The sequence below is a fragment of the Poecilia reticulata genome, chromosome 8 (assembly GCF_904066995.2).
Source record: "Poecilia reticulata chromosome 8, P_reticulata-male-v2, whole genome shotgun sequence".
In the NCBI taxonomy this organism is placed as follows: domain Eukaryota; kingdom Metazoa; phylum Chordata; class Actinopteri; order Cyprinodontiformes; family Poeciliidae; genus Poecilia; species Poecilia reticulata.
This window is the reverse complement of record NC_088837.1, coordinates 26,782,796-26,809,675: the sequence shown is the minus strand read 5'-3', so window position 1 is coordinate 26,809,675 and position 26,880 is coordinate 26,782,796. Positions and strand designations below refer to the sequence as shown.

The window sequence follows — 26,880 nt, the reverse complement described above, 5'->3', positions numbered from 1 at the left end:
CCATTTCAGAACCAGGGGTCTGAACACAGACTTGAACCAGAACCATTTTTACGGTTTAAATCTACAGGAGGCCAAACTTTCAGATGAAAAAATCAAATGATGGAGGAAACAGGAACATTTGGTTTGCTTCTATCAGTAAGGCAACAACTCACACCTTATTAAAAACTCATGTCAACAACAAAGCCGAGGCCTAACGTTGCTACATTTAGATTGAAAACAAGCAAACAAAAAACCTTTGGGTTTTCCTGAATAAACAGGAGTTTCCCCAACCAACTGAAGGATCTGAATCCGCAGGTTTGATACATGAGCTCAACAAATCCAGAGTTTAAATTAACAACAAATCCAGAGTTTAAATTAACTCATGGGAGATGATTTAAACTGCATAATGGTTCATATGAAATATACATTATAATTTTTCAGAGGGTTTTTGGGGTCATTATCTTATCAAACTGGCAAGAGATTGAGGCTTCAGATATTCAACTCTGTGTGTGATAGATTTGTATAAAATCTGAGTTTAAGTGATATTATTTAGGTTTTTATAGCTGAACCAGTAGTTAATCTACGTGTGGTTGACGATGTGTGGCCCATGGAGCTCATTTCTCGGGTATTTTTCTAGTAAAAAACAGGCAGGAAGTCTGACATTTGGGAATTACTGCTGTTATTCTCTGAAAGCCAAAATGGCGTCACGGCCCAGGCAGCACATGTGGGCGGGAAAATGTCGCTGCGCCTCTACTCGGCTCTTTTCGGCCATCGTCGGAAAACATGCGGAGCAGCAGTAGCAGCGAGCGACGTGGAGCGCGCAGCCGCCGGAGGAGCACCGCGACCTGGGAAAGATTTCACCCAGTCTGCGGTCAGGGTGTCGGCGCGGGGAGCGGGCTGGAGGGTCGGGAACAGAAGAATGAGAGAGACCTCTAAGCGGAGGGGCCGAAAACATGAACGGGGCCGTTTACATTTCGTTTTTCCAGGGCCAGCTGGAGTCCGTGCTGGAGCAGGTCGTTCAGCTCGCCGTCCAGGAAATCAGCAAGTCGGTGGGCTCCAGCCTGAACGCCCTGCTGCTGGAGACGGCCGCCAAGGAGCAGGAAAACCGCCGGCTCCGCCTGCAGCTGCAGACCCGCGAAGGCCGAGGCTCGACCTCCCCGGAGGACGGAGGCTCCGCGGCGGGCGGTAGGAGCGGCAAGGCGGGCGACGAGCGGGGGGACGGCGGCAGGACAAAGCCCGAGCCACGCGGCGCCGGAGCGCGGGGCGGAGAGCACGCAGCGCCCGTGACGGCTGTGGACACCCGCCGCCTGGAGCAGCGCGGACGGGTCGTAGGTGAGCTGCTGGAACCAACACACACACACACACACACACACACACACACACACACACACACACACACACACACACACACACACACACACACACACACACACACGTAAACAAACGGCCGTGGGGGATCCCTCCGAGCCGGAGAGGCGTTGCGTAAGCGGGGTGAGATGTGTAAACAAGCTGCAGACTCACGGAGGCCTGCGGGGGGTGGGACCCGCATCCCCGGCCTCTCCTGACTCCTGGACCGGGACGAAGCAGCGCGGAGGGCGGGCAGCGGAGAGCGCCCACCCACCGCGCTGCTGCACGCAAAGCTGCTTACAGGGAGGATGTGGCCTAGTTTCCAGAAGCTGTGTGGATTCCCGGGGACGGAACCGGTTCTGGAGGGAAGACGGAACCATTCGGGTTAAAAATAAACAGCAGGGCCTCCGACCCCCACACCCACCCAGCCGCCTGCGTGGAGGTCATAAACATGAGCCACAGTCTGGTTTGACAGGTCTCCCTTCAAGGGTGGAGTGTGTGGGGGGAGGGGGTCACCAGGACAAAGAGGCAACACATTGCGATTAGGAGGGGGGGGAGGGCAGGAGCTCCTGGTCCGGGATGGAGGGCCGGAGGTCAGAGCTGGAGGTCACTGCAGCGGCTGCTACCTGGAGCAGAGGCACAGTGGACAGAGCAGCAGGACAGGAGGGACCAGCTGCAGGTAAAACAGGAAGGAGCTGCTGTAAACAAACAAACAGAACCAATCAGATCTTTGGAAAACATAAACAACTGTTTGATGGTTTGGTTGACTTTATTTTCTTAAAACAACAAAAAAGTTTATTTCATATTCACTTTGATGCTATGAATGTTGTCCAGGAACAGAACTTACCCAGAACCAACCTTTTAACAGACGTCTGAATGACCCAATTCCAACGTTTTCACCCCAAATAAATTCAACCTGTTCCAGATGCGTCAGAATGCGTTTGTCGCATTTTATCCAACATGCGTCATAATTCTGCAGCAGAAGAAACCAGACGGTAAATCTGGACGTAAAGAAAGGCTGAAAATGTCTGCTGTCCATCTGGTGACCGTGCTGTCGCTGTCCACCACTTTAAAATACATCCAGAGACGCCGGCGGCCATCTTTACTGCCGTAAACGGAGCGCTGCGGCGGCCATCTTTACTGCTGTAAACGGAGCGCTGCGGCGGCCATCTTTACTGCTGTAAACGGAGCGCTGCGGCGGCCATCTTTACTGCTGTAAACGGAGCGCTGCGGCGGCCATCTTTACTGCTGTAAACAGAGCGCTGCGGCGGCCATCTTTACTGCTGTAAACAGAGCGCTGCGGCGGCCATCTTTACTGCCGTAAACGGAACACTGCGGCGGCCATCTTTACTGCCATAAGCGGAGCGCTGCGGCGGCCATCTTTACTGCCGTAAACGGAGCGCTGCGGCGGCCATCTTTACTGCCATAAGCGGAGCGCTGCGGCGGCCATCTTTACTGCCGTAAACGGAGTGCTGGGGCGGCCATCTTTACTGCCGTAAACGGAGCCCTGCGGCGGCCATCTTTACTGCCGTAAACGGAACGCTGCGGCGGCCATCTTTACTGCCATAAGCGGAGCGCTGCGGCGGCCATCTTTACTGCCGTAAACCGAGCGCTGCGGCGGCCATCTTTACTGCTGTAAACGGAGCGCTGTGGCGGCCATCTTTACTGCCGTAAACGGAGCGCTGCGGCGGCCATCTTTACTGCTGTAAACGGAGCCCTGCGGCGGCCATCTTTACTGCCGTAAACAGAGCGCTGCAGCGGCCATCTTTACTGCCGTAAACGGAGTGCTGGGGCGGCCATCTTTACTGCCGTAAACGGAGCGCTGTGGCGGCCATCTTTACTGCCATAAGCGGAGCGCTGCGGCGGCCATCTTTACTGCCGTAAACGGAGTGCTGGGGCGGCCATCTTTACTGCCGTAAACGGAGCCCTGCGGCGGCCATCTTTACTGCCGTAACGGAACGCTGCGGCGGCCATCTTTACTGCCATAAGCGGAGCGCTGCGGCGGCTATCTTTACTGCCGTAAACGGAGCGCTGCGGCGGCCATCTTTACTGCTGTAAACGGAGCCCTGCGGCGGCCATCTTTACTGCCGTAAACAGAGCGCTGCAGCGGCCATCTTTACTGCCGTAAACGGAGTGCTGGGGCGGCCATCTTTACTGCCGTAAACGGAGCGCTGTGGCGGCCATCTTTACTGCTGTAAACGGAGCGCTGCGGCGGCCATCTTTACTGCCATAAACGGAGCGCTGCGGCGGCCATCTTTACTGCCGTAAACGGAGCGCTGCGGCGGCCATCTTTACTGCCGTAAACTGAGCCCTGCGGCGGCCATCTTTACTGCTGTAAACGGAGTGCTGGGGCGGCCATCTTTACTGCTGTAATCGGAGCGCTGCGGCAGCCATCTTTACTGCTGTAAACGGAGCGCTGCGGCGGCCATGTTTACTGCCGTAAACGGAGCGCTGCGGCGGCCATCTTTACTGCCGTAAACGGAGCGCTGCGGCGGCCATCTTTACTGCCGTAAACGGAGCGCTGCGGCGGCCATCTTTACTGCTGTAAACGGAGCGCTGCGGCGGCCATCTTTACTGCCGTAAACGGAGCTCTGCGGCGGCCATCTTTACTGCCGTAAACGGAGCGCTGCGGCGGCCATCTTTACTGCCGTAAACTGAGCCCTGCGGCGGCCATCTTTACTGCTGTAAACGGAGTGCTGGGGCGGCCATCTTTACTGCCGTAAACGGAGCCCTGCGGCAGCCATCTTTACTGCTGTAAACGGAGCGCTGTGGCGGCCATCTTTACTGCCGTAAACGGAGCGCTGCGGCAGCCATCTTTACTGCCGTAAACGGAGCCCTGCGGCGGCCATCTTTACTGCCGTAAACGGAGCGCTGCGGCGGCCATCTTTACTGCTGTAAACGGAGTGCTGCGGCGGCCATCTTTACTGCCGTAAACGGAGCGCTACTCAGGAATGGCTGGGTTTAATGAATGAACATGTCAAAAACAAACAAAATAAAATTTCAGCATGGAATCGTAAACTGAGCATCATTTTACGGCGCTGCTGTTTGAACTTGGCGTAGTGACCGCAGTCTGTTTGAAGTCTTCTTCTTGTGTCTTATTTAACACGGCATCAGAATCCTCTTGTTTTCGTCCGGCTTTGGGTCGGAACCATGATTCGGTGATGTTTTCCAAGCAGCGACGGATTAACGGCTCAAACAGCAGAAAGCTGCTCTGGGATCAAACAGAACCTCTGGAACCGGGCCGGTCCCGGTCCGATTTATTAGAATACTTTTATTGTCTCACAACGGGGAACCGCAGCAATGACAAAAAGTTAAAACGTTATAAACAAAATATAAAAAACAAGATTAACGACAGCAATAACATTCTGTACAGGAACATCGGACCCGAGTCGGGTCGTCCGGCTGCCGGGAACGATGCTGCAGGCGGTTTGATCCAGAGTCAGCAGCTTCCTGTTCCTCCCAGTGTTTCCAGAAGGAGACGAACTGGGAAAAGGAATCCTCAGCCGGACTGGATGAGAGAGAAACTGGGAGAACTGGGAGGAATGGGGCTGGGATTAGGATATTAATCTGAGGAGATGCTGCCAGGAGAAAGATATGCAGAACGTAACATCAGGGCTATGATGGACGCATGGAGGAAGAACCCATCTGTGAGGTTCTGTTGGGTCCGGAACCCGACCCGAGGTTCTGATCCGGTAAACTATCCTTTAATAGGTTCGATTCCAGCTTCCTTCTGCCACTGGGCACTGAACCCAGTCTGCATATCGGTGTATGAATGTGACTCGAGTGTAAAGCGCGTCATAAGTTCAGTCCATTTAATCAGCCTGGAGATTCATGAAGAACCTTAAAGCTTCAGACTTTCAAAATAAAACTCCTGAAGAAGCTTCAACCTGTCTCAGTGTCAGACACGCACACACACACACACACACACACACACCCCTCCATGGAGAACCGGGCCAGCATCATGGCCGCTGCTGCCAGATTGGAGGACGGGCGGCCTCATCGGCCTATCAGGTGCAGCCATAGGTGTGGGGAGGCGGGGCTTACCGCCAACAAACAGGGTGATGTAATGAGGTCACTGCAGTGACACACTCTGGTCAGATGACACGGTGACCTAAAATCTGTTTGTTGCCATGGAGACGGAGGGCAAAGAGGAGGAGTGGGGTCAGATTAGAAGGCTGGTTCTGGTTCTGGTTCTGAAGGCGGCCGGACTGGAACCTTTAATGCTGCTGGGAAGAAATCAGAAATAACTTGTTTAAAGCTGCAGAACAGAACCAGAACCCCCTCTGCTGGAGCCGGGTCAGCGGGTCTGAAGAACGGATCAGAACCAGAACGCATTGCAGAACCTTCAGTGAATTCACCCATCATAGTCCCACAGAGAACTGGAAACGTTTACGATTCAGTTCAAAAGACTCATCCCTGAACGGACTCCCGACTCGACTCCGGATCGTTTCCTCCGCCATGATTATTTCGGTTCCATCAGCTGGCTCTGCTTCAGGATGAGCAGCAGCGCCCACTGCTGGAAGGAGGCCAAACTGTCAGAAAAGCTAAATGGACTTCAATCGAAGGGAACAGATTTTAATCTAATAAACTGTTTTTGACCATTAATGTGTTAACATGACTGCTAGCATTGCTGTTAGCATCGCTGTGCTCCAGGACTCCACGGATTGGTGCGAGTCCTGAGGGGCGGGGCTTGTTGCCGGGCTCTGTGTGGGGCTGTAGTTCTGAGGTTCTGACCCGTCTGGTCTCTGTCCTGCAGACCAGCTGAAGTCCGTCATGGAGCAGGTCCTGGCCTTCGCGCTGCGTGAGCTCACCAAGATCGTGGAGGCGTCGTTCGACGACCTGCTGCTGGAGATCACCAAGATGGAGGCGGAGCAGCAGCAGCTGGAGGACAAGCTGGGGCGGAGCTCTGAGCGCGGGGGCGCGGACAAGCCCCGAGGGGGCGGGGCTGGGGGCAGGAGGCGGGGCTCGGTCAATGACTCAGTGTCGCCCAGTGGGTCCGAAGACACCCGGGAGGAACCGGCCGAGGAACCCAAAGAGACAGCGCCGGCAGACGGTGAGTGATCTGCTTCTATTGGTCCACTGGTTCTGTTTGGTTCTGATCGGGTCTGTAAACCCAAACATGAATTCCCCCCCCCCACAGACCCAGAGCCCCCCCCGGCCCCTCCTCCCCCCCAGGACTGGGTTCCCATCCTGGACAAGGTGTTCGGTCAGAAGTGGTGCAGTGACGTCTGGCCCATGAAAGGTCAAGGTGGAGACGGTCGCCGCGGTGACGGGCCGGGTCCCAGTGAGGGGGGGGGTCACCATGGCGACCTCGTCTCCTCCACCTCGGTGATCCTGCAGCCCTCGCCCTCGTCCCCCCAGCAGGACCCCCGCTGGACGCCCCTGGAGGACATGGAGGTGTTTTCTCCCGACGACGACGAAGCAGCCGACAGTCAGAGCAACGCCCCCGCCGCGACCCCGCCCGCGCCGGGGCCCACACCCACCCCGGGGCCCCCGCTCAGCCCGTCAGGTGAGGAAAACAAACGCACCTCAACCACACTGAACAAACTGGCTACATTTATTTAATTTATTACATGAAAAACATTTAATAAATTTGCGTTATTTATTAAATGGTTTTTTGAGATGAAAGAAACAGGAAAAGCCTCACAGGAAGTCATATTCAGGGTTCCAGGATAGTCCAGTTTATTGTCAGCCTGGCGGGTTACCAGGCTTTACATGTGCCCCCACCAGGCTTAGCATTGCTTATTTATCGAAGTTAAAAACGTTAGCATTTTTTAAGACTCTATAGTAGGTGTTCAGATATTAATCTTCTAATATTACAATAACACATAATTATCAAGTGATATTTTCACATTTCCTGTCAACTTTAAACATTTTTTAACTCAAAAACACGACGAGCCGCTGGATGAATGGCTGCTGAGCGCCAGCCGCCGGGACTTGCACGTTTCCTGACCTTCCATATTTACACATTTTAAAGTTATCATTTAAATTGTAATGTCATATTTAAAAGAATAAAATGTCATATCAAAAATTTAAATGATAAAAATAACAAAAACATGTAAAAATATTAAGGTAGTTTCTAAATTTAAAATGTTATAAATAATTTAAATTAAAAGAATTTTGTGCAAAAACATTTCAGTGGAATTAGAAAAGATAATAAAAAAAAATACATTCATAGAAAATATATAGCTTATAATATATACGCTTTTTCATTTTTGAATAATCTTTTAATAAATGACCATAAAAACTTATTTAATAAAACTGTAAACAAATTAAGCAAAACACTGCAAAACTTCAGGAAATTATATTATTTTAAATAAAAACCACTTTATTGATCCAAAGGAAACGAAATGTTTTGTGTCTGTCGCCCTCTGGTGGCCGATGGATGTTCAACGACGTAATCTGTGACCTCTGACCCCTCAGGCCGCCGCTCCTCTGCCTCCATGCTTCATCGCCTCCTCACGCTGCCGTCTCAGCTGCTGGACGAAGACGACGAAGACGCCGCCGCCAAGGAGACGCTCATCGCCCTGGCAACCAACGGCAGCAGCGACCAGCGGGACGACCAGCGGGACGACCAGCGGGACGACACGGAGCCAACGGTCCGAGGCGAGGAGGACGAGGAGGAGGAAGAGGAAGAGGAGGAGGGGGACAAAGGGAGGAAGGTGAGGAAGAGAAGAAGCGGCTGGTTCTGGTCGGGTGACGCTCTCTCTCTCTCTCTCACTCTCTCTCTCTCTCTCTCTCTCTCTCTCTCTCTCTCTCTCTCTCTCTCGTTTGGCAGAAGAAGCGGCGGCGCGTTTGGTCGGAGTGCGAGGAATGCGGCCGGCGGTTCAGCCGCATGTCGCTGCTGAAGGCGCACCGCCAGACGCACGTCGCCGGCGACTCTGCCGCCGCCGACACGTCGTCGTCGTCGTCACCGCCGGCCGGCGCCGCCTCGCCGCTGCGCTGCTCCGAATGCGGCAAGAGGTTCTCGTCCAACACGCGGCTGCACAGCCACGTCCGGACCCAGCACCCCGACCAGTCCTGAGGCTTTTACTTTGAAAGGCAGCAGGAAGTGGGATCAGCGATGCCCGTTTACCTCGGAGCCAGAGCAGAGTTCTGGTCTGGTCGTGGAATCCGGATCCGCCTGATTCTGCAGCCAGAAGGAACTTTTCATGAACCTTTTTAGGGTTTAAAGCAGAAGAATTTAACTAAGGGAACCAGAACCAGAACCAGAGGTCCAGATCCGGGCCGTCTGGTACTCAGCTGCAGCTCAGTCAGAACCACAGAACGGTTAGTCTGCCTCCGTTTTTACCAGAATTTCTCTTTCTGACGAAGTAAGAAAGTAAAACGAGGTTCTGAGAACTTCCCGACCGGAACCAGAACCAGAACCACTTGGACTTCTGTTTTTTCAGGAAACCAGAGAGGATCTCTGATGTGCAGGACTCAGAACTTTAATTCATTTAGACATCATCTTGTTGAATTCCTCAGAATCGGAACCAACCGGACCCGGAGAACCGAGGCGCTCTTCTTCTTCTCCTCCTCCTCGGTGTGTAAATCAGTCCTCCAGGTGGACAGGAAGTGACCTCACGCTCTGAGGCTTCCCGCCGCCTGACGCTTTGTTTGGCTCCTCTTGTCGGATCAGAACCAGGCTTTCTAAGTGCCACCGGACTCTTCCTGGTTACTCTCCTGACTCCCGCTCTACTTCCTGTCGGCCATGTTGCTTCAGATGTTTACAGAGGAGCCGGTCGGTCCGCGGCGGCGTCACACCGTCACTGCCAGCCAGATGTAACGTCACAACGAGCCGTTTGCTTTTCCCTCCCTGCTGAGCGGAAAAGGCTTAAAATAAAACGGCAGAGTATTAAAATATAACATAAAACTAAACTTTGTTCCTGCACAAAGTCATGGGACAGATTAATTAAAGGTTTTAGCACTTAAATTAGATGGATGATCAGAAAGGCTCTTACTGTTTTACCAAGATTTAAGCTTAAAATTAAAAATTTTATATATAAAAAAATGGATGCAAAAAACTATTCAACCATTTTAAGATGCAATAACATATGAAAATGTAATAAATGATATTAAAACAATTAAATTCAATATTGGATGTTTTTTAAAAAGAAAATTTTAATTATTTAAAGATTAAAGATCAGAAAGAAAATCCCTGAAATTTGCACTTTCACTTTGAAAGCGATTTGGAATAAAATGATTGATTTTAGTTCTGTTAAATGTTGAAATGACAGACATTGAGCTTCATATTAATTTATTTATTTTATTCGAGTTTTCGCCGTGGCACAAAAATCATGAATATTTTACATTTGACTATAATCTTTTAAAAAATTCTGATTTTGTTTATGGATGCAGAAAATGTCCTGTTGTTATGAGCGCGACTCATTTATCCTGGAATGATTTTCCTGCCTAAAATCACAGATTTTTAGTAGTTTTTATCTCAGAGGATCAGCTGACAGATTGATCTCACGGTTCTCGGTTCTTCTCGTAAACACAGACTCTGTTTTTATCCTTTCGTTTCTCGCCTCGTGATGAAGCTCCTGGTTTCTAATCGAAGATGAAGGTCAGGATCTGCAGAGCGTTTTCGGTTTGGTCTCTGCCAACCCGGCGTGTAAAAAAAAAAAAAAGAATAAAAAACCTTGTTGGGGGTTGATTTTATCGTTTATTAACCTTTTTTGCTTCGCTGACATCCGAACTTCTGCGAACGCCGCGTGTTCGGTTGGACCGACTCGTTTGCACTCTCAGCCTCCACCGTGTTCACATACCTCATTTTTTACAAGTGTTTCTGTGTCCAAACAGACCCGATTACCTCAGATGTACAGCGCTGATATTTGGATACGTTGAAGTGGATTTTCTTGGAGTTTTTTAAAGCAAATCGTTTGTTTTTCTGTTTGGGTGCGTGTCAGAAAATCACACGAGAACCTGAAGCTGTTTGGTAAAAAACAAACATTTAAATGTTAGAATCTGAGGGAATACAAATACTTATTTATTTGCTCTTGGTAGAGATTTATTGACAGGATTCGACCAAATAGATTTTTAAATCTTGAGGAAAATTAGTAGAAATGTACGGAAGCCTTTAACTGCCAGAACCTGGATATGATTCCAGATATAAATCTCGTCTCTCCTTCTCAATCACAGCAGGTTTTGCTGTTTTACTGTCGCAACATTGACTTAAAGAAAATATAAAATAAATCTACAACAAGGTTTTTAAATCATGTTGAAGCAAAAGTTTTCTTGTTTTGGCATGTTTTGCAAACGTTCCATTTCAAATTTATCAAAGTTTTAGTCTTGGGGGGGGGAAAAAAGCATTTATATACCACCAAATTAATAACTATTAATCTAATCTGTGTAGCAAAATTTATTTATAAGGAAAGCAACGTTCTTGTGATTAATTGTAATTTTAATATATAGGCTGATTTACTTTTTAAATATTTTAAATCAAGTTATTTTAGTTGCACTCACCTTTATAAATAAACTTAAATATCACAAAGATTTATCATGTAATTTTGGGAATAAAAATAATGAAATTAAATTGTTAAACACTTTAATTTGGGAAAAGAAGAGAATTATGTAAAATGCTCCCAAAAATATGAAACAAGTTGATAATTTTGACTAAAAATGAGAATAAATGAAAGGTTTTTTTTTACCGAGCAGCTTCAGTTCAGTGTTTTGATCCGGTTTCGGAGGAGAACTGGAACCAGGTGAGCGTTACCTGCTGGTTACCTGGAGTCCTCCCACAGCCGCTGTGATCATGTGACCTCTTGAACCAATCACTGCTCCTCCTGTCATGTTTACAAAGCCATGAGAGAGAAATGCACCCGCGTGGAAATTAAAGCATCGGCGCGACCTGTTGTCTAGATTGTCTTAATAATAAAATATTCCCAATGCAAACCAACATTTTAACATAAACTTTGATTGATCTGATGTAATGTTTCAGAGATAAAGCAATAATTTAAGCCAGATTAAAAGTTTCCCCAGGCGCGCTGATGTCCGGCGGGTGCGCGTCTCTCCGTTTCTAAAGGAGGCTGGGCGCCGTGACGTCGGGTTCGTCTCGCCCTCTGAGGCGCATCCAGACGCCGTGAACGTGTACATATATCTCAGCTGTTTGTGTTTTATTTGAAGAGAAAACCATGTTACTGTTGAGCCTCCGGCAGCGGAGGCGGCTAAAAAGGTCAGCTGAGCAGGGCGGACAGACGGACGGACTCTGGGGCTCCTCAGGGAGTGACTCTCGGTCCTCCTGATGTTCGATGTAGGTGTGGGGGTGAAAGGGACGTTTTTAAATATCTTTCATTTGATTTTTTTTTTACAGAACTATCTGTTTTTATTAATGCAGCCAAACGTGACTGATGTTCATATTCTTATGGATTTCCTCGTTGTTTTTGTACTTCGGACATCTTGTTTCTACTTCCTGTATGATGTCGATGAACTGTTTGACAAAGAAAGTTCATCTCTGTGTTTGTTTGGATTTGATGCAATACTTTTATAAAATATAGCGTGTTTTTTGTAATTCTGATGAACCGATGTAAACGTTTCTTCAGTCTGAACATGAGTGATGAAGAGCATGGAGCCTTCAGCCTTCATCAGAAGAAATGCAGACCAATCATCAGTTTGTTTTAATTCATGCTCTGTGTCTGTTATTTAACTGATGATGTGATGACGATGAAGGCCACGGTGGAGGTGTTTTTGTTTCGTTTCTAATATTTCTGACCTGTTTTAGTCAATGAGACCGGGTACTTTTAATGTAAAAATCTAAATAAATGTTCCCAACCACACATCGCAGCCTGCTGTCATCAGGGTTTAGCTTCTGAAATATTTTCCCTTCAACATCTTGAATATTTGAAATAGTTGGAAGAAATGTAAATATGGAGCGATCGATCAAAAGAAAATGGTCTGAAATGGAACTTTGTCAAAACTGAATTTCTTGAAAGTGTTCACCAAACTGACGGCAAAATCAAGACCAGAAAGTTCAAATACTTTGACTCGTTACTCAGTCAGATGCACTCGTCACTCATCCTGCCCGTTTGTCTACTCAAAGTCCGGTCTGCATAGTGAGGCGTGAACGCTATCTGACCTCTGACCTCTGGTCCTCCAAACCTCGGTCTGGGTTCGGTTGAAGTGAACTCTGGTTCAGTTTGAATCCATATCTAAATACCAGAGACCGCTTCAGAAGCAGGAAGTGGACTACAGCGCAGGGCATTCTGGGTAAATACAACCAAAGCTAACATGTTAGCCTAGCGCTAGCAGCAGAAATGGCTCCTGGTCTTTAGCCTAAAGAGAAATCCTCCAACCGCCAAAATCCTCCATCTTGTTTCCATCTGGTGAAGAAGGAAGTTGCTCTCAGTGTCTTCAGAGGTATTTGTGTCGTTTCCTTCAGTGGTTCTTGGTGCAGCGCCCCCACAGGCCAGGAGGGGAACAGGCTGGTTTGACTCAGAGCAGCTGCAGGTGGAGCAGATGTTCTGGCTCCAGTAGAACCGGGTCGACCGGACTGAAGGAGGGAAAACAGTCTTAGAGACCAGTGTGAGTTTATGGCCTGCTGTCCAGCAGCAAAGAAACACCAGCAGGCATCACCATGGTAACCTGCTGGATTGTTGCTCGGGCTGAACAAGTCCGGCTGTGTTGGCCGCCATGATGAGTCTCTGGTGACAACCGCACTTCGTCTCAAACCCAGAGGAAAACGGTCAGGCGTTTTCGATCAGGCGCCCAGAGAAACGCTGGCGATGGAGCCACCATGCCGTGGACCTGGATGAACCGGCTCTCTGGGGATCCAGACCCAGAACGAGGCGGTTTGGTGAAGAACAAGCACTGAAAAGATCCAGAGTTTTTCCTCCTCCATGAATCATCAACAGGTTTCCAGTTAACGAACCGGCGTTGGACCTTTGTTTGGATCACTGAGCACGCTCAGGGGCCCTGGGGTCAGAGGGCAATGATGGTAATCTTAGCTTGAAAGACAGATGTAAAAAGAACTAAAACATTCAGAAACTTTTGCTCCTGTAAACCTGAGTTATGGTTCTGCATCTTTATCCTCCATGTTTGACATATTATCTGTCTTGTAACTGTTCAGAAATATAATATTCTGATAGATAATTCTGAACCGTTTATCACTTAGGCCCATTCATATACCAATAGTTAACTCATTATAACTCAGTTTTTATCACCTTATCAACAAACCACATTTTTCTGCTGTAAAACTGAAGGTGACGGAGTTAATTAGAGGTTCAAAATGGAAACAAACACAGAAAAATGCAAAAGTAAATGAAACTAACAGGCAAATAAACCAAAATAATTCCGGACTAAAGAACTCATTGAACAGCAGACATGGCTGTTAAATATGAAACATGGCGCAAATAAATTAAGTACATAAAACATAAAAAATATTTTATTTAAAATGGTAACAAAAGACCTCAAAAGGTGGTTATGACTTATAAAACCTGTCAAAAATAAATACAATATAAAAATCTGAAATATGAAATAAGTATAAATGAAAACAAAAAATATGAATAACATATTTGAACAAATACGTGTAAAATTAATATAAATAAATTAGAAAACACATAAAAACTGACAAAAGAAATGGGAATAAAATAATAGCACATAATATTAATGTCATTATTTAAAAGCTTAGATTGAATTAATAAACTAATAATTCTGTATTAATATTTAAACGCTAATATAACTAAAAACATTCTGAAATGTGTTTGGTTCCCTTAAGAAAAAAACAGATCTTTGGGACGTGGTGACGTCATATAATTGCCTCGTGCCCTGGCTGCCCCGGCTCAGCGGGTCGCGTGCTGCTCCTCATTCATTCACTAATTCAAATTAGCACATCGGCGCGTGCAGTCGGAACAATGGAGATCAAAAGGCAGAGCGCGAGATGACTGCGCGTACCCGCTCTGCGCGCGCCCTCACAGCTGTACCCACCTACTGGCGCCGTTGTCATGGTGACCCAGATACCCGCCTGAACGGGTATGTGTGTGCACGAGCGGGAGGAAGGAGGGAGGAAAGGAAGGTATGAAGGAAGGAGGGAGGGGAATTAGTCAGTGAAAGAGGAGGAGAAGAAGAAGGAGGAGGAGGAGAGGGTGTTCTGCCGAGGTGGACGTGGCGGGTCCGGAGGACTGAGCCACCGCAGCTGAGGGGAAGCCGAACCGAACCGAGCAGAACCAAGATAGCGGACCATGAAGCGGGCCACCCGCAGGTAAGAGCCTGCCTCTCCGGGGATTTCCCTCTCCCCAGCCCCGAGCCGCGGAGTTCCGCAAGGTTCGGAGCCTGTTAACGGTCTGACGGAGGACCGGGCCGCCGCTCGTATCGCCCCCGGTTCTGTGGCTTCGTGTCGGGGTGTCAGCCGGTCTCTGCTGCCCGCAGCCTGCCTGTGAGATGCACAAAGCGGCCAGGCAGCCTGAAGGAGGCCGCTGTGTCTCCTCCTGCGGCCGCCTCACTCTCACTTTCTGCGGGATGCTAGCTGCAGCTAGCCCCGCTGGTTCTCCGTAAACAAGATGGCCACTGGCTAGCTGCTAGCTACTAGCGGCTAACAGTTCGGCCCTGCTGGTGCGGCTGCAGAGCGATTCCCTCCGCAAACAGCAGCAGCTTTCTACCGCTGTCTGGAGGCGGAGAGAGAGCGGCCACCGGGAGGAGGTCACGGCAGCGGTGCGTGGGCCGGTGTGCGTGAGCCTGCGTGGCTGTGTGACAGCAGACAGGTAACGGTCACTTCCTGGGATCCTGTAAAACTGGAATTTGATTAGAGTATTTCCAGGTCCGGATAAGTGAGGAAAAACATTTAAATTCCCAGATGTTTGTTTCTGTTTGTTTAAACAATAATAAAAATCTGGAGGTTCAGAAATTAGTGAAAGAGAGAAATTCCCATCCAGACTGTTGATCAAATTTATGTTGAAATCATCTGTCTTCATCAGCTGGCATCAGCTTGACCTTTGACCCTGGTACCAGTTCAGTCCTTCCATCATCACCAGGAAATCTGTCCAGGTCGTGACCCGGATGTGGGACCTGATGGACACCTGGAGCTGCTCCATCCCATAATTTAACCCAAGGTTTCCTCAGACTGAACTGAGCGAGTAAAACAGCAAAGAAAAGGTCCAGAAACAGCAGAGACCCTCTGGACTCGCATTATATGGACGTTATTTCTACCAGTCAGCGGCAGAGGGGCTCCACTGGCCTGAGTGGATTTATAACGGCTCATTATTTTATCCACGCAGTCCTTTGGTGGCCATATTACAGGAATTGTTATCCGAATTATCACAGCTTTGGAAGCACTGAAGACGAGGAAAATAATGTCTAAATTGTAATTTTTCTTGATGCCTTTGGTGAAAGAATTTGGTTTAATTGGGACAATAATCTCTGGCAGATGAACCCAAACCTGCCAGGATTTTGGGTTTTTCTGATTTTTCTCTTCCTTTCTTCTACATCAGTGTCGTTAAGTTTATGAGGTTTTTACTCACCGCATGGAACCGATAAATGATATTAGACATTTAGAAACTGGTGTTTATTTCCATCTTGTTGCTGTTTGTGTTTGTGGAGGGGTTTGGTCACGTGACAGTGATGCAGCGTTGCATTGTGGGTAGTTTGGAGCAGAGACACAACGTTAGTGATGTGGTTGACTTTTTATTTGGAAAATATATATGTTTCAGTTTATAGTAGAAATATTAACATTGGCCCAAATAAGGTCTAAATCTGTGTTTTTAACCTTTTTGATCCAAGGTTCATTGTTTTAATTGAATAAATCTCGAGGCACCACCAACCAAAAATGGAAACAAAGATCCTCTGTAGCCGCCTATATTACATATATAGTCATTCTCATCAAAGTGTCTTGAATAGGAATCAAATAAACACAAAAATATTTTTATCGTACATTTATTTCAAATTGCACTTAACATGTCCACTTCAGAAATACACCTGGACAGCAACAACACTGTGGTGATGAATGACTGTAGTAACATTCATGCATCACTAATTCTCTTGTTTTAATGTAAAATGCTCTGCACCTGCTGCCATCTAGTGGTGAGAACATTACATGATTACGCTGCTAGTCACTGCTACAGCAGAGACGACATTATTTGTAGATAATTAATTCGTAGGCCTGTCACAATAACAAGTTTTGCTGGACGATTAATTGTCTAAAAAATTATTGCGATAAACGATAATATTGCTTCAAGACCTTTTGACACTGATTTAATGGAAATGACCAATAATACATGTGATTTCCTTATAGTTGCACCTTATTTTCAAAAGAACACATAACATTGAAACTAATAAACTAAACAGCCAAAAACAAAAATAAAATGGATTCTCAGTCTCCATTAACAAAAAACGTACTTGAATAAAAAATAAACAACATAAAGCCAAAGTGGAAATAAAAACTGCATTCAACCAAAAGAGTGCAGATTATGAAGTCTGTATGTTGCCCTTCAGGAATCACTAGATTTAAATGGAGGCACACACATATTTCCCCCTTATGACAATCTGAGATCGTTGGCCATCTAACCGATCATCCTGCAGTGTGTGGTGTGTTACGGTAGATCGTCATGGCCGCTCCGGTCTAAATCAGGGGTTTCCCCCGACTGGGAGCTTCACGCTGAATGTGATTAATTTATCAAGCGATTAATTGATTTATCGTTTATCTCGACGGGCCTATTTGCAGATAATTAATTCAAAAAATATCTTTTAAGACCAACGGCCGTATTTTCCGGACTATGAGCGCACCACAGTATAAACCGCACCTTCAAATTTTTTAACCTCCCTGGAAACTTATCAGCCGCACCGGGCTGCAGGCCGCTGGTCACAGACATTAACGTATATGCTCTCAGTTTCCCATTAGGACCCAGCAGAGGGCAGCAGAGAGCTGCGTCCTAATAACTACCGGATACATTAAGGACGCAGTTCTCCGTCTCCAGATCCGGTTCTGTTCAGCTGAGTTTACTGCAGCGGCTCCATTTCCCTCCTGTCCTGCCAGATCGATACTCCTCAACTTAGAAGCTGCATCATAAGAGTTTGAAAACATTTCTCCGTCGTGCCTGCTGCTAGCATGGCTGCTAGCATGTGCTTGTTCTAAATGAAAATTAGCGAGTTCTTCTTTGATTTACAATTTTGACTTCCATTGATTCACTTCCTGCTAAAGAGCCCCCTGGTGGTTGAAGAGAAATCCACAGAGAAGCCGCATGTTCAAAGTGTAGGAAAGAAGCAGCAGCTTATAGTCCGGAAAATACTGTAGGAGAAATTTGATAATTTCGCATCTTGAGTGGGTGAACGCATCACATCCCAGCTTGAGTCAGTGAACGCATCACATCCTTATCTCTCCTGGTCCAGTCTGAAACTGCTGGATAACAGATATCCAGATGAATATGAATATTTATCAATATTATTGATGTTGTATGCATTTCCTTAACATTTTAACATTAAATAATCAACCACTTCGCTGTCATTGCATCTCTGTCTTCAGTTAAGACGTCACACACTCCTCTGGCCAAACACACACTCCCCTCAGAAACACAAACAAGATTCAAACAAACTTTGGATGTATCCAGGTTTACTGATATCGATACGATGCTGATTTATGGCTCTTGTAATTAGCAGATCCTTTGCTGCTGGCAGATGAAAGAGGAAACAAAAACTAACCCAGTTAAGGATCTGAACGGAAACCTGCTGCGTTTGTTTTCCACTTTATTCCCAAACAGATGTCGGCTCTGTGTTTCTACCAACAGGAAGGACTAAAGCTGCTGCAGTTCGGAGGCAGGAAGTAGCCTGACATGACGCTTCCTGCTGCAGGTTGTGCTGCGGCACAGTCTGCAGCAGGAGGACTGAAAAAACACGCAGGAAAAGGTTTGGTCTGTTTTCCTGCAGTCAGTGAAGGCAGCACCTGTTGAACTATTTTAATTAACGCTGGTAAAAGGTTTTAAAGGATTAATTACAGTATAATGAATAATTAATGCAGCTAAATAAAAAGTATCACTACAACTAAAAACAATAATAAATTCATTTGTGAAGTACGGATCCATAATTAATAAAACTCTTAATTATGGCTGTCAAACAGTTTCAATGTCTGATCAATGAGGGTGCTGTGAATGAATTAAGACAGATGGTTTCTAAATGATTTGACTAGGCCTGTCAGTACATTAAAATAGGATGTAGCAGATCACAGGATTATTTATCATACTCTTGTTTTTATTTGTTCATTGCAGCTTAGTGTGGCTTGCTCGTGAATAGCTGCTTGCAGAATGATGGCCTTTTGTTTTGTCTGCAACAGTAAAATAATTTGGAGGTTCATCTTGTGCTCTGAGCGTCACAGAGCAGCGCAGAGAGGAAATGTTTTCAGAGGGCCAGTTTTATGGAAAACCCACTTTTTGATCTTTCCATAATGTTATAATGTTTTTATTTCTTCATCAGAAACAAACCTGGAGTGTTGATTTCTTTCATGCATGTTTGACAAATCCTTTAATCTCCATGGCAACCATTCAGCTGCAAAGCTCGTGGGTGGAGCTAGCCCCGCCTTCGAGGCGCAGCTCCTCCTCACAGCTGCAGCTTCCAAGCTCCCGTCTCTCTCAACTCCTTCAGACTAGCCAGCAGCATTTGGCAAACACCTGGAGGAACTGCATCAGGGTCTCAGGGCAGCGCTGGTAGAAACGTTTCAGGGTTAATGGAGGAGGCATGTTGGCATGACTTCCTGGAGGCGGAGCTTCAGGAGTTTTTAAAGAGACAGGCCCAATTTGAGGGCGTTGAATCGCGAAGTAAAATTTCTTTAAGTTACATTTTATATAACAGCATTTTTATGACGTACGAAGGTAACATAGTTCCTGCTGTAAAATGGAACAATGTGCCTGGAAAACACGATACTGCAGCTTTAACCAGGCAGGACTGGAGAACACTAAATACTGCTGCTGCTTCTGCAGCCAACAATCATAATACTGGTAATAATGATAATATTAATTATTATTAATATTATTGTTCCCCCCTCTCTGTCTCCCCCTGCAGGCTGGTTCCAGTCAGGTGACGGCGCTGACGTCTCGGACCTTCTCCTCATCGTCTCTGGTTCCTCTCAGGTCGACCCACTCACCCCCATCTGGACCGCCCCCCCCCACAGCAGCCGTGGGGCGAGGAGGAGGAGAGGAAGAGGCGTGGCTTGTTGCCTCGGCGACTCTTCAGGCGTAGGTACGGAGAGCGGTGAGGAGGATTGGCTCCGCCCCTCACCATGTCGGACTTGGAGGCAGAGTGTCTGGGCCTCGGCCTGCCGCCGGACTGCGGCTCCCCCCCGCCGCCTCTGGACGGCGCCGCCCCCCCCACGCTGGCGCTGCTGTCGTCGGACTGCCCCACGCCCACGCTCAGCTCGCTGGCGGCGGAGATCGCCGAGCCGCTGGTGATGCTGCCGTGTGTGAAGAGCGAGCCGGAGGACTGCGAGCTGGAGCCCATCCGGACCGTGGACCTCTCCGAGATCCAGCCGCTGTCCACCGCCGAGCTGGGCCACGACCAGATCAAGATGGAGATCAGCGGCCTCGACTACATCAAGTCCGAGCACCACGGTCACCATGACAACCACCAGCTGGCGTTCCACCACGGCGACGCGTCGGAGCTGGACTACAAGTCGCACTACGAGCCCTGCTCCGTGTTCGACTACATCTCCCAGGTACCAGAGGCGGTTCTGACACGGCCCGGTTTAGTTTTTATAAGTTAAAAATAGTAATATGTAGTTTTTTTTACGGGCTGCACAGTGGCGCAGTTGGTAGAGCTGTTGCCTTGCAGCAAGAAGGTTCTGGGTTCGATTCCCGGTCTTTCTGCATGGAGTCTCCATGTTCTCCCTGTGCATGGTGGGTTTTCTCCAGGTACTCCGGTTTCCTCCCACAGTCCAGAAACATGACTGTCAGGTTAACTGGCCTCTCCAGATTGTCCCTAGGTGTGAGTGTGTGTGTGCATGGTTGTGTGTCTCTGCGACAGACAGGTGACCTGTCCAGGTCACCTGTCCAGGTGACCTGGACAGGTGACCTGGACAGGTGACCTGTCCAGGTCACCTGTCCAGGTGACCCCGCCTCTCGCCCAGAACGTCAGCTGGAGAGGCAGCAGCTCCTCCTGACCCACTGAGGGACAAGGTGTTAGAAAATGGATGGATAGTTTTATTACATTAGATAAATATTGTTTTAGCTTTTACTAGTTGTAATAAAACTAATAAACTTTTTCAACATTCTGGATCCGTTAACATGAACCTGTAAATCTGACTTCATGATATTTTATTAGCAGAAACATAAAATATGGAAACCAACAAAATACACTAACAGCTAGCATGCTAGCGCTGAAATGCTAACACATTAGAGCGGTCACTTGATTCTGAAAACATGGCCGACATCATACATGACTGATTTTTTAAAATATGTATTGTCAGAAAAAAGTAATAAATTTTGTGTAAAAAGTCAAAGTTGTAATGAGAAGGTTTGGATGGTTTGTTGCTCAAAGTTCTGCTGCTGATAATTTGATGCTGGTGTTTTAAAAGAATTATTTCTCAAAGTAAAACTTCATAATTGCTCAAAATGCTTCGTTTTATATTTACATTTTGATGGAGGAGTTATAAAATTATGACTTTATTCTGAAAATGGAAATGATTTTCTCAGCCGCTCCGCTGTAGACCTGTGGTCTGCAGAAGTCGTGGCGGTTCTGGTCGGTTCCAGGTCCGACTCATCGAGTGTTTTTCCTCCTGCAGGTCACTGACACCCTGGAGTACATCAAGTCGGACCACGCCGTGGACCTGCACTGCTACTACAGCGCCGAGCTGGGCGCGCTGAAGTCCGAGTACCCGGACGCCGGCGCCGTGTCGGCCCACCTGCACCACAACGGCCTGGAGTCCATCCACATGGCCGAGCTGCGCACCGAGCTCAACAAGCTGCGGCCCGACGCCCTGCTGCTGGACGGGCTGGGCAAACCCGACCCCGACTTTGGAGAGGGCACGCTGTACGAGCTGCAGCCCGCCGTGGACGGGTCGGGCCGGGCGGGCCAGGCCGGCGCCGGCCTGGGTCTGCTCATCACCACCAAGACCCAGAGTCCCACGGTGAGGAAGCCGCGCAACATGCAGGGGGAGAAACCCTTCTCCTGCACGCAGTGCGGGAAGAACTTCAGTACGCTGGGCAACCTGAAGACGCACCAGCGCATCCACACGGGCGAGCGGCCGTACACCTGCTCGCAGTGCGGCAAGAGCTTCGGTCAGGCCGGAAACCTGAAGCGCCACCAGCTGATTCACACGGGCCAGAAGCCCTACGTGTGCGCCCACTGCCCCAAGGGCTTCACCAAGGCAGACGACCTGCGCTCGCACCAGCGGCTGCACACCGGTGAGCGGCCCTTCATCTGCGCCGCCTGCGGAAAGAGCTTCGGCCAGTCCAAGGAGCTGAAGGCGCACCAGCTGAGCCACACGGGCGAGCGGCCGTTCTGCTGCCAGCACTGCGGCAAGAGCTTCACCAAGGAGACCAGCTACCGCAACCACGTCCAGATCCACACGGGCGAGAAGCCCTTCACCTGCTCGCAGTGCGGGAAGACTTTCAGCAACTCTGGGGTCCTGAAGACCCACGAGAAGATCCACTCGGGGGAGCGGCCGTTCGGCTGCACGCAGTGCGGCAAGAGCTTCGGCCGGCTGGGCCACCTGAAGGCCCACCAGCAGATCCACACGGGCGAGCGGCCGTACGCCTGCCCCTGCTGCGGCAAGACTTTCAGCCAGTCGGGTCACCTCAAGGCGCACGAGCAGATCCACAAGCGAGAGCGGGCCGACACGGCCAGCACCAGCAGCGACGGCGGCAGCAGCGCCGTGAGCAGCGACAGCAGCTAAAGCCGACCTTTAACCTCCGGAGAATCAAAGTATTATTCCTGTTTTTATACAAGCGCTATATAAAGGTTTCTTTATGACTTTTCTTACATTTTCATACCTTTGTGCTCTTTTACATTTTATCTGTGGACGGAATGAAAGGAGCGACTTATGCAAGGCTGTGTGTGTGTGTGTGTGTGTGTGTGTGTGTGTGTGTGTGTGTGTGTGTGTGTGTGTGTGTGTGTGTGTGTGTGTGTGTGTTTTCACCTTATATACTGTGGGGAGGAGGGGAACTGGACCGGCTCTGCAGGACCGGTCCGTATTTTTGGAGTACTTATGAAACACAAGCACAAAAGTTTCATGTTCTGTTTTTTGTTGTTGTTTTTTTAATATTTCCAGTTTTTTACTGAATCAGACCAGCAGCACCGAACCGACCGGACCGGACCGGGTCCACTGTCTCATGGGTCTGTCGGTTCTAAAGGAGCCGCATCCAGAGTAACTTCCTGTTTAAAAGCCGGGTCAGGGTTCTGCGGCTCCTTCCGTCCGCTCTGTGATCCGGTTCCGGAGGGTTCTGGTTCTTAACTTCAGGTGTTTTCTGGTTAACGTTGACCTCTGACCTCGGAGGGCTTCCTGCCTGCAGCAGGCGGTCCTCTGAGGCCGGCCGTCCTCGGACCGGGACGCGGCCGGCGTCTCGTTGCTGACGATAATCAGGTGGCGTTCCTTTTCGCTCCGAAGCATTCCAGATTATTTTTCCAGACGAGCTCAGCGTGAACGCCGGGCTTTCGGACCAAACGTCGCGACCCCCCAGCTCCACGGAGATCGCTCACTGTGTACAAATCTCGAATGGATTATGTTGCTCCAACACAATGTAATAAATAAAAAAGAGGAAGTGATGCAACATCCTGTAATGGAGACGTTATTAAAGACATAAAGTTACATCCTGACCTTTGACTCCTCTCCTTCATCTCCACCACAGGAACCTGCAGAGGGTTGAAGCAGGGCCTCCAAGAATGATTCAAATAAAACATCCAACACTCTCATTTCGAAAAAAGCTACTTTTCACTAAAATGTGTAATAAATACATAATTTGAAAAAAAATATTAAGATGGAAATAAAAGAAAATACTAAAGTTAATGTTATATTTATTCATTTTTATTTTGTTTTACATCATAAAATCTTTGTAAAGATGAAAATCTCCATCATTTAAAAATAAAATATTGTACACGGGATCTGCGGTGTTTAAAACTCGCCTGGCCCCTAGGGGGCAGTGTAGCGCAAAGCTCAAACCCGGCAGCCAATCAGATGGCTTCACAATAAGGGACTTCCTGTTCGATATTTAATGACGCCAGGAGGTTCGTTTGTGTGAACAGTTAGACCTCAAACCTTTTCCTGAGGGCCACATAACGTTTCCCTTCTCTGGGGGGCCGGAGTCAGTTTGTAACAGAAAAAGTGTTACACGGTTATCACCTGCGCTGCCGGAAATTGTTGCGGGGGGCGGGAAGTTTCCGCGATTGATTTTTACCCAGAAAGCACATGGGCAAAAACCGTTATTGAAAAGGTCACTGGGACTGACTAGTATATATTCCATTGAGGGATGAATTCCTCATATGTTAACATAAAGGCTCGTTTTGAAGTATAAGTTGCTACTTACAGGTTTCGACGAACTCAACCTGGAATGCGGCGTTCATATCAAACACGTGTTCTTCTGCTCTACCGCTAGCAAACAACCGCACTGATGACAGAAAAGTCCAGCAGTTCCCTAAAAGTCCAACAGATGGCAGCAATGCGCCGTGCAAAACAAAACACCCACAGTTTACAGGACACACTTCCTGCTAAAGAGCCCCCTGGTGGTTGTTTTTATCATACCATTAATTTATGTGATGGAGTGTCCGTCCACCAAAATATAGATATATGTCTGTATTTCTCAACCTATTTTAAAATAATAACCTTTTTTAATATTCGGTATTAATATTCCTCTAGAGGAAGTGTTGTATATGCAGCGTCCAGATAAAAGATAAATTACCTTCCTGTTCATAAACATCAGGGATCAGCGCCACCTGCTGCTTATCTGACTCACCTGCAGTCTCTGTTCAAACACATGGTGAAGTGGATTATTAATAATCTTTGTGTCCAGTCTGTCTGCTTAACTTTTTATTAATATTTTTTCTTCTGTAAGTAGATTTCAGAAGGAGTTTAATGAGGAAAAACCCTCATAATTGGGCTATCAGTAGCATGTGGGCTATCACTAACATGTGGGCTATCAGTAGCATGTGGGCTATCACTAACATGTGGGCTATCAGTAGCATGTGGGCTATCAGTAGCATGTGGGTTATCACTAACATGTGGGCTATCAGTAGCATGTGGGCTATCAGTAGCATGTGGGCTATCAGTAGCATGTGGGCTATCACTAGCATGTGGGCTATCAGTAGCATGTGGGCTATCAGTAGCATGTGGGTTATCACTAACATGTGGGCTATCAGTAGCATGTGGGCTATCAGTAGCATGTGGGCTATCACTAACATGTGGGCTATCAGTAGCATGTGGGCTATCAGTAGCATGTGGGCTATCAGTAGCATGTGGGCTATCAGTAGCATGTGGGCTATCAGTAGCATGTGGGCTATCACTAGCATGGGGGCTATCAATAGCATGTGGGCTGTCAGTAGCATGTGGGCTATTAGTAGCATGTGGGCTATCAGTAGCATGTGGGCTATCAGTAGCATGTGGGTTATCACTAACATGTGGGCTATCAGTAGCATGTGGGCTATCAGTAGCATGTGGGCTATCAGTAGCATGTGGGCTATCAGTAGCATGTGGGTTATCACTAACATGTGGGCTATCAGTAGCATGTGGGCTATCAGTAGCATGTGGGCTATCAGTAGCATGTGGGCTATCACTAGCATGTGGGCTATCAGTAGCATGTGGGCTATCAGTAGCATGTGGGTTATCACTAACATGTGGGCTATCAGTAGCATGTGGGCTATCAGTAGCATGTGGGCTATCACTAGCATGTGGGCTATCAGTAGCATGTGGGCTATCAGTAGCATGTGGGCTATCAGTAGCATGTGGGCTATCAGTAGCATGTGGGCTATCAGTAGCATGTGGGTTATCACTAACATGTGGGCTATCAGTAGCATGTGGGTTATCACTAACATGTGGGCTATCAGTAGCATGTGGGCTATCAGTAGCATGTGGGTTATCACTAACATGTGGGCTATCAGTAGCATGTGTGTTATCACTAACATGTGGGCTATCAGTAGCATGTGGGCTATCAGTAGCATGTGGGCTATCAGTAGCATGTGGGCTATCACTAGCATGTGGGCTATCAGTAGCATGTGGGCTATCAGTAGCATGTGGGTTATCACTAAAATGTGGGCTATCAGTAGCATGTGGGTTATCACTAACATGTGGGCTATCAGTAGCATGTGGGCTATCAGTAGCATGTGGGCTATCAGTAGCATGTGGGCTATCAGTAGAATGTGGGCTATCAGTAGAATGTGGGCTATCAGTAACATGTGGGCTATCAGTAGCATGTGGGCTATCACTAACATGTGGGCTATCAGTAGCATGTGGGTTATCACTAACATGTGGGCTATCAGTAGCATGTGGGCTATCACTAACATGTGGGCTATAAGTAGCATGTGGGTTATCACTAACATGTGGGCTATCAGTAGCATGTGGGTTATCACTAAAATGTGGGCTATCAGTAGCATGTGTGCTATCAGTAGCATGTGGGCTATCAGTAGCATGTGGGCTATCAGTAGCATGTGGGCTATCAGTAGAATGTGGGCTATCAGTAGAATGTGGGCTATCAGTAACATGTGGGCTATCAGTAGCATGTGGGCTATCACTAGCATGTGGGCTATCAGTAGCATGTGGGTTATCACTAACATGTGGGCTATCAGTAGCATGTGGGCTATCAGTAACATGTGGGCTATCAGTAGCATGTGGGCTATCACTAGCATGTGGGCTATCAGTAGCATGTGGGCTATCAGTAGCATGTGGGCTATCACTAACATGTGGGCTATCAGTAGCATGTGGGCTATCACTAACATGTGGGCTATCAGTAGCATGTGGGCTATCAGTAGCATGTGGGCTATCACTAGCATGTGGGCTATCACTAGCATGTGGGCTCATTAGCTCAGAGGATGAAGTCAGATTTTGATCAAATCTCAACCTTTTTCTGGTTTGTCATGTTTTTTATGGTTTAGTCAGAAAACTTTCCCTCTTGGTTTTAGAAATATATTTGGTCTTTATCAGTTTATGCTTCTTTTATATTATTCATGAGCAGATCGACTGAAGCATTTTATGATTGGATTTGTGATCAACCTCCTCGTTTTAAAATTGCGTTGTGTTTCTCAGGTGGGGAAGAAAGTCTCCCTCCATTCTGATTGGCTGATAGATGTGAGATCAATTGAGTTTTTCTAAAACTGATTTAAACATTTTAATAGACTAAAATGAATACGAGACGATTTCTATTGAGTTTAGTTCAGTTTATTTGTTGAAGACAGAAAGTTTTCCTCACAGATTCACCATCTTTAACTGAGTCACAGCAGGAAGTGAGGCGTAAAAGGAAGAAGATGAGATAGACGCTCCTCATCGGCAGGAAGTGGTTCTTGTTTCATTTAGCAGGAAGGTGAAAGGTCGAGATTCGACTCCGCCCCATCAGACAGCCGTGTGAACGCTCTTAGCTGCTGGTCTCCTCGATCACCTTGGTGATCACAGTTTTGGTAACTGTGGTTGAAGAAGAGGAGGAAGAGGAAGAGGAAAGCCTGCAAAAGAAGGGAAATGGGTGA

At 47.7% G+C, this 26,880-nt stretch overlaps 3 protein-coding genes and 1 long non-coding RNA gene across 4 annotated transcripts in view; 2 read left to right on the top strand and 2 right to left on the bottom strand.

Moving 5' to 3' along the window:
* Positions 1–33: 33 nt before the first annotated feature.
* On the bottom strand, positions 34–2,002 carry LOC145552655 (uncharacterized). Its single transcript, XR_014088798.1, has 2 exons — positions 1,501–2,002; positions 34–1,316 (listed from the first exon to the last, which is right to left on the bottom strand). It is a non-coding gene; the product is annotated as an uncharacterized LOC145552655 (long non-coding RNA).
* On the top strand, positions 761–12,083 carry LOC145552654 (uncharacterized). The gene is made up of 5 exons (XM_081610386.1): positions 761–1,311; positions 6,083–6,379; positions 6,467–6,835; positions 7,750–7,988; positions 8,105–12,083. Exons 1-5 carry the CDS (start codon positions 933–935, stop codon positions 8,348–8,350), a joined length of 1,530 nt encoding a protein of 509 aa, XP_081466512.1. The 5' UTR covers positions 761–932; the 3' UTR covers positions 8,351–12,083.
* Positions 12,084–14,080: 1,997 nt separating this feature from the next.
* Positions 14,081–23,031, top strand: LOC103469453 (uncharacterized). The gene is made up of 3 exons (XM_008417138.3): positions 14,081–14,503; positions 19,285–19,933; positions 20,999–23,031. Exons 2-3 carry the CDS (start codon positions 19,502–19,504, stop codon positions 22,109–22,111), a joined length of 1,545 nt encoding a protein of 514 aa, XP_008415360.1. The 5' UTR covers positions 14,081–14,503; positions 19,285–19,501; the 3' UTR covers positions 22,112–23,031.
* A 3,525-nt stretch (positions 23,032–26,556) lies between these two features.
* LOC103469451 (keratin, type I cytoskeletal 13) overlaps positions 26,557–26,880 on the bottom strand; it is a 5,005-nt gene continuing 4,681 nt past the window's right edge. Inside the window, exon 8 of the mRNA XM_081610377.1 lies at positions 26,557–26,856. Within this exon, the coding sequence (XP_081466503.1) occupies positions 26,772–26,856 (85 nt within the window). The 3' untranslated portion in view covers positions 26,557–26,771. The remainder of the gene's footprint in view (positions 26,857–26,880) is intronic.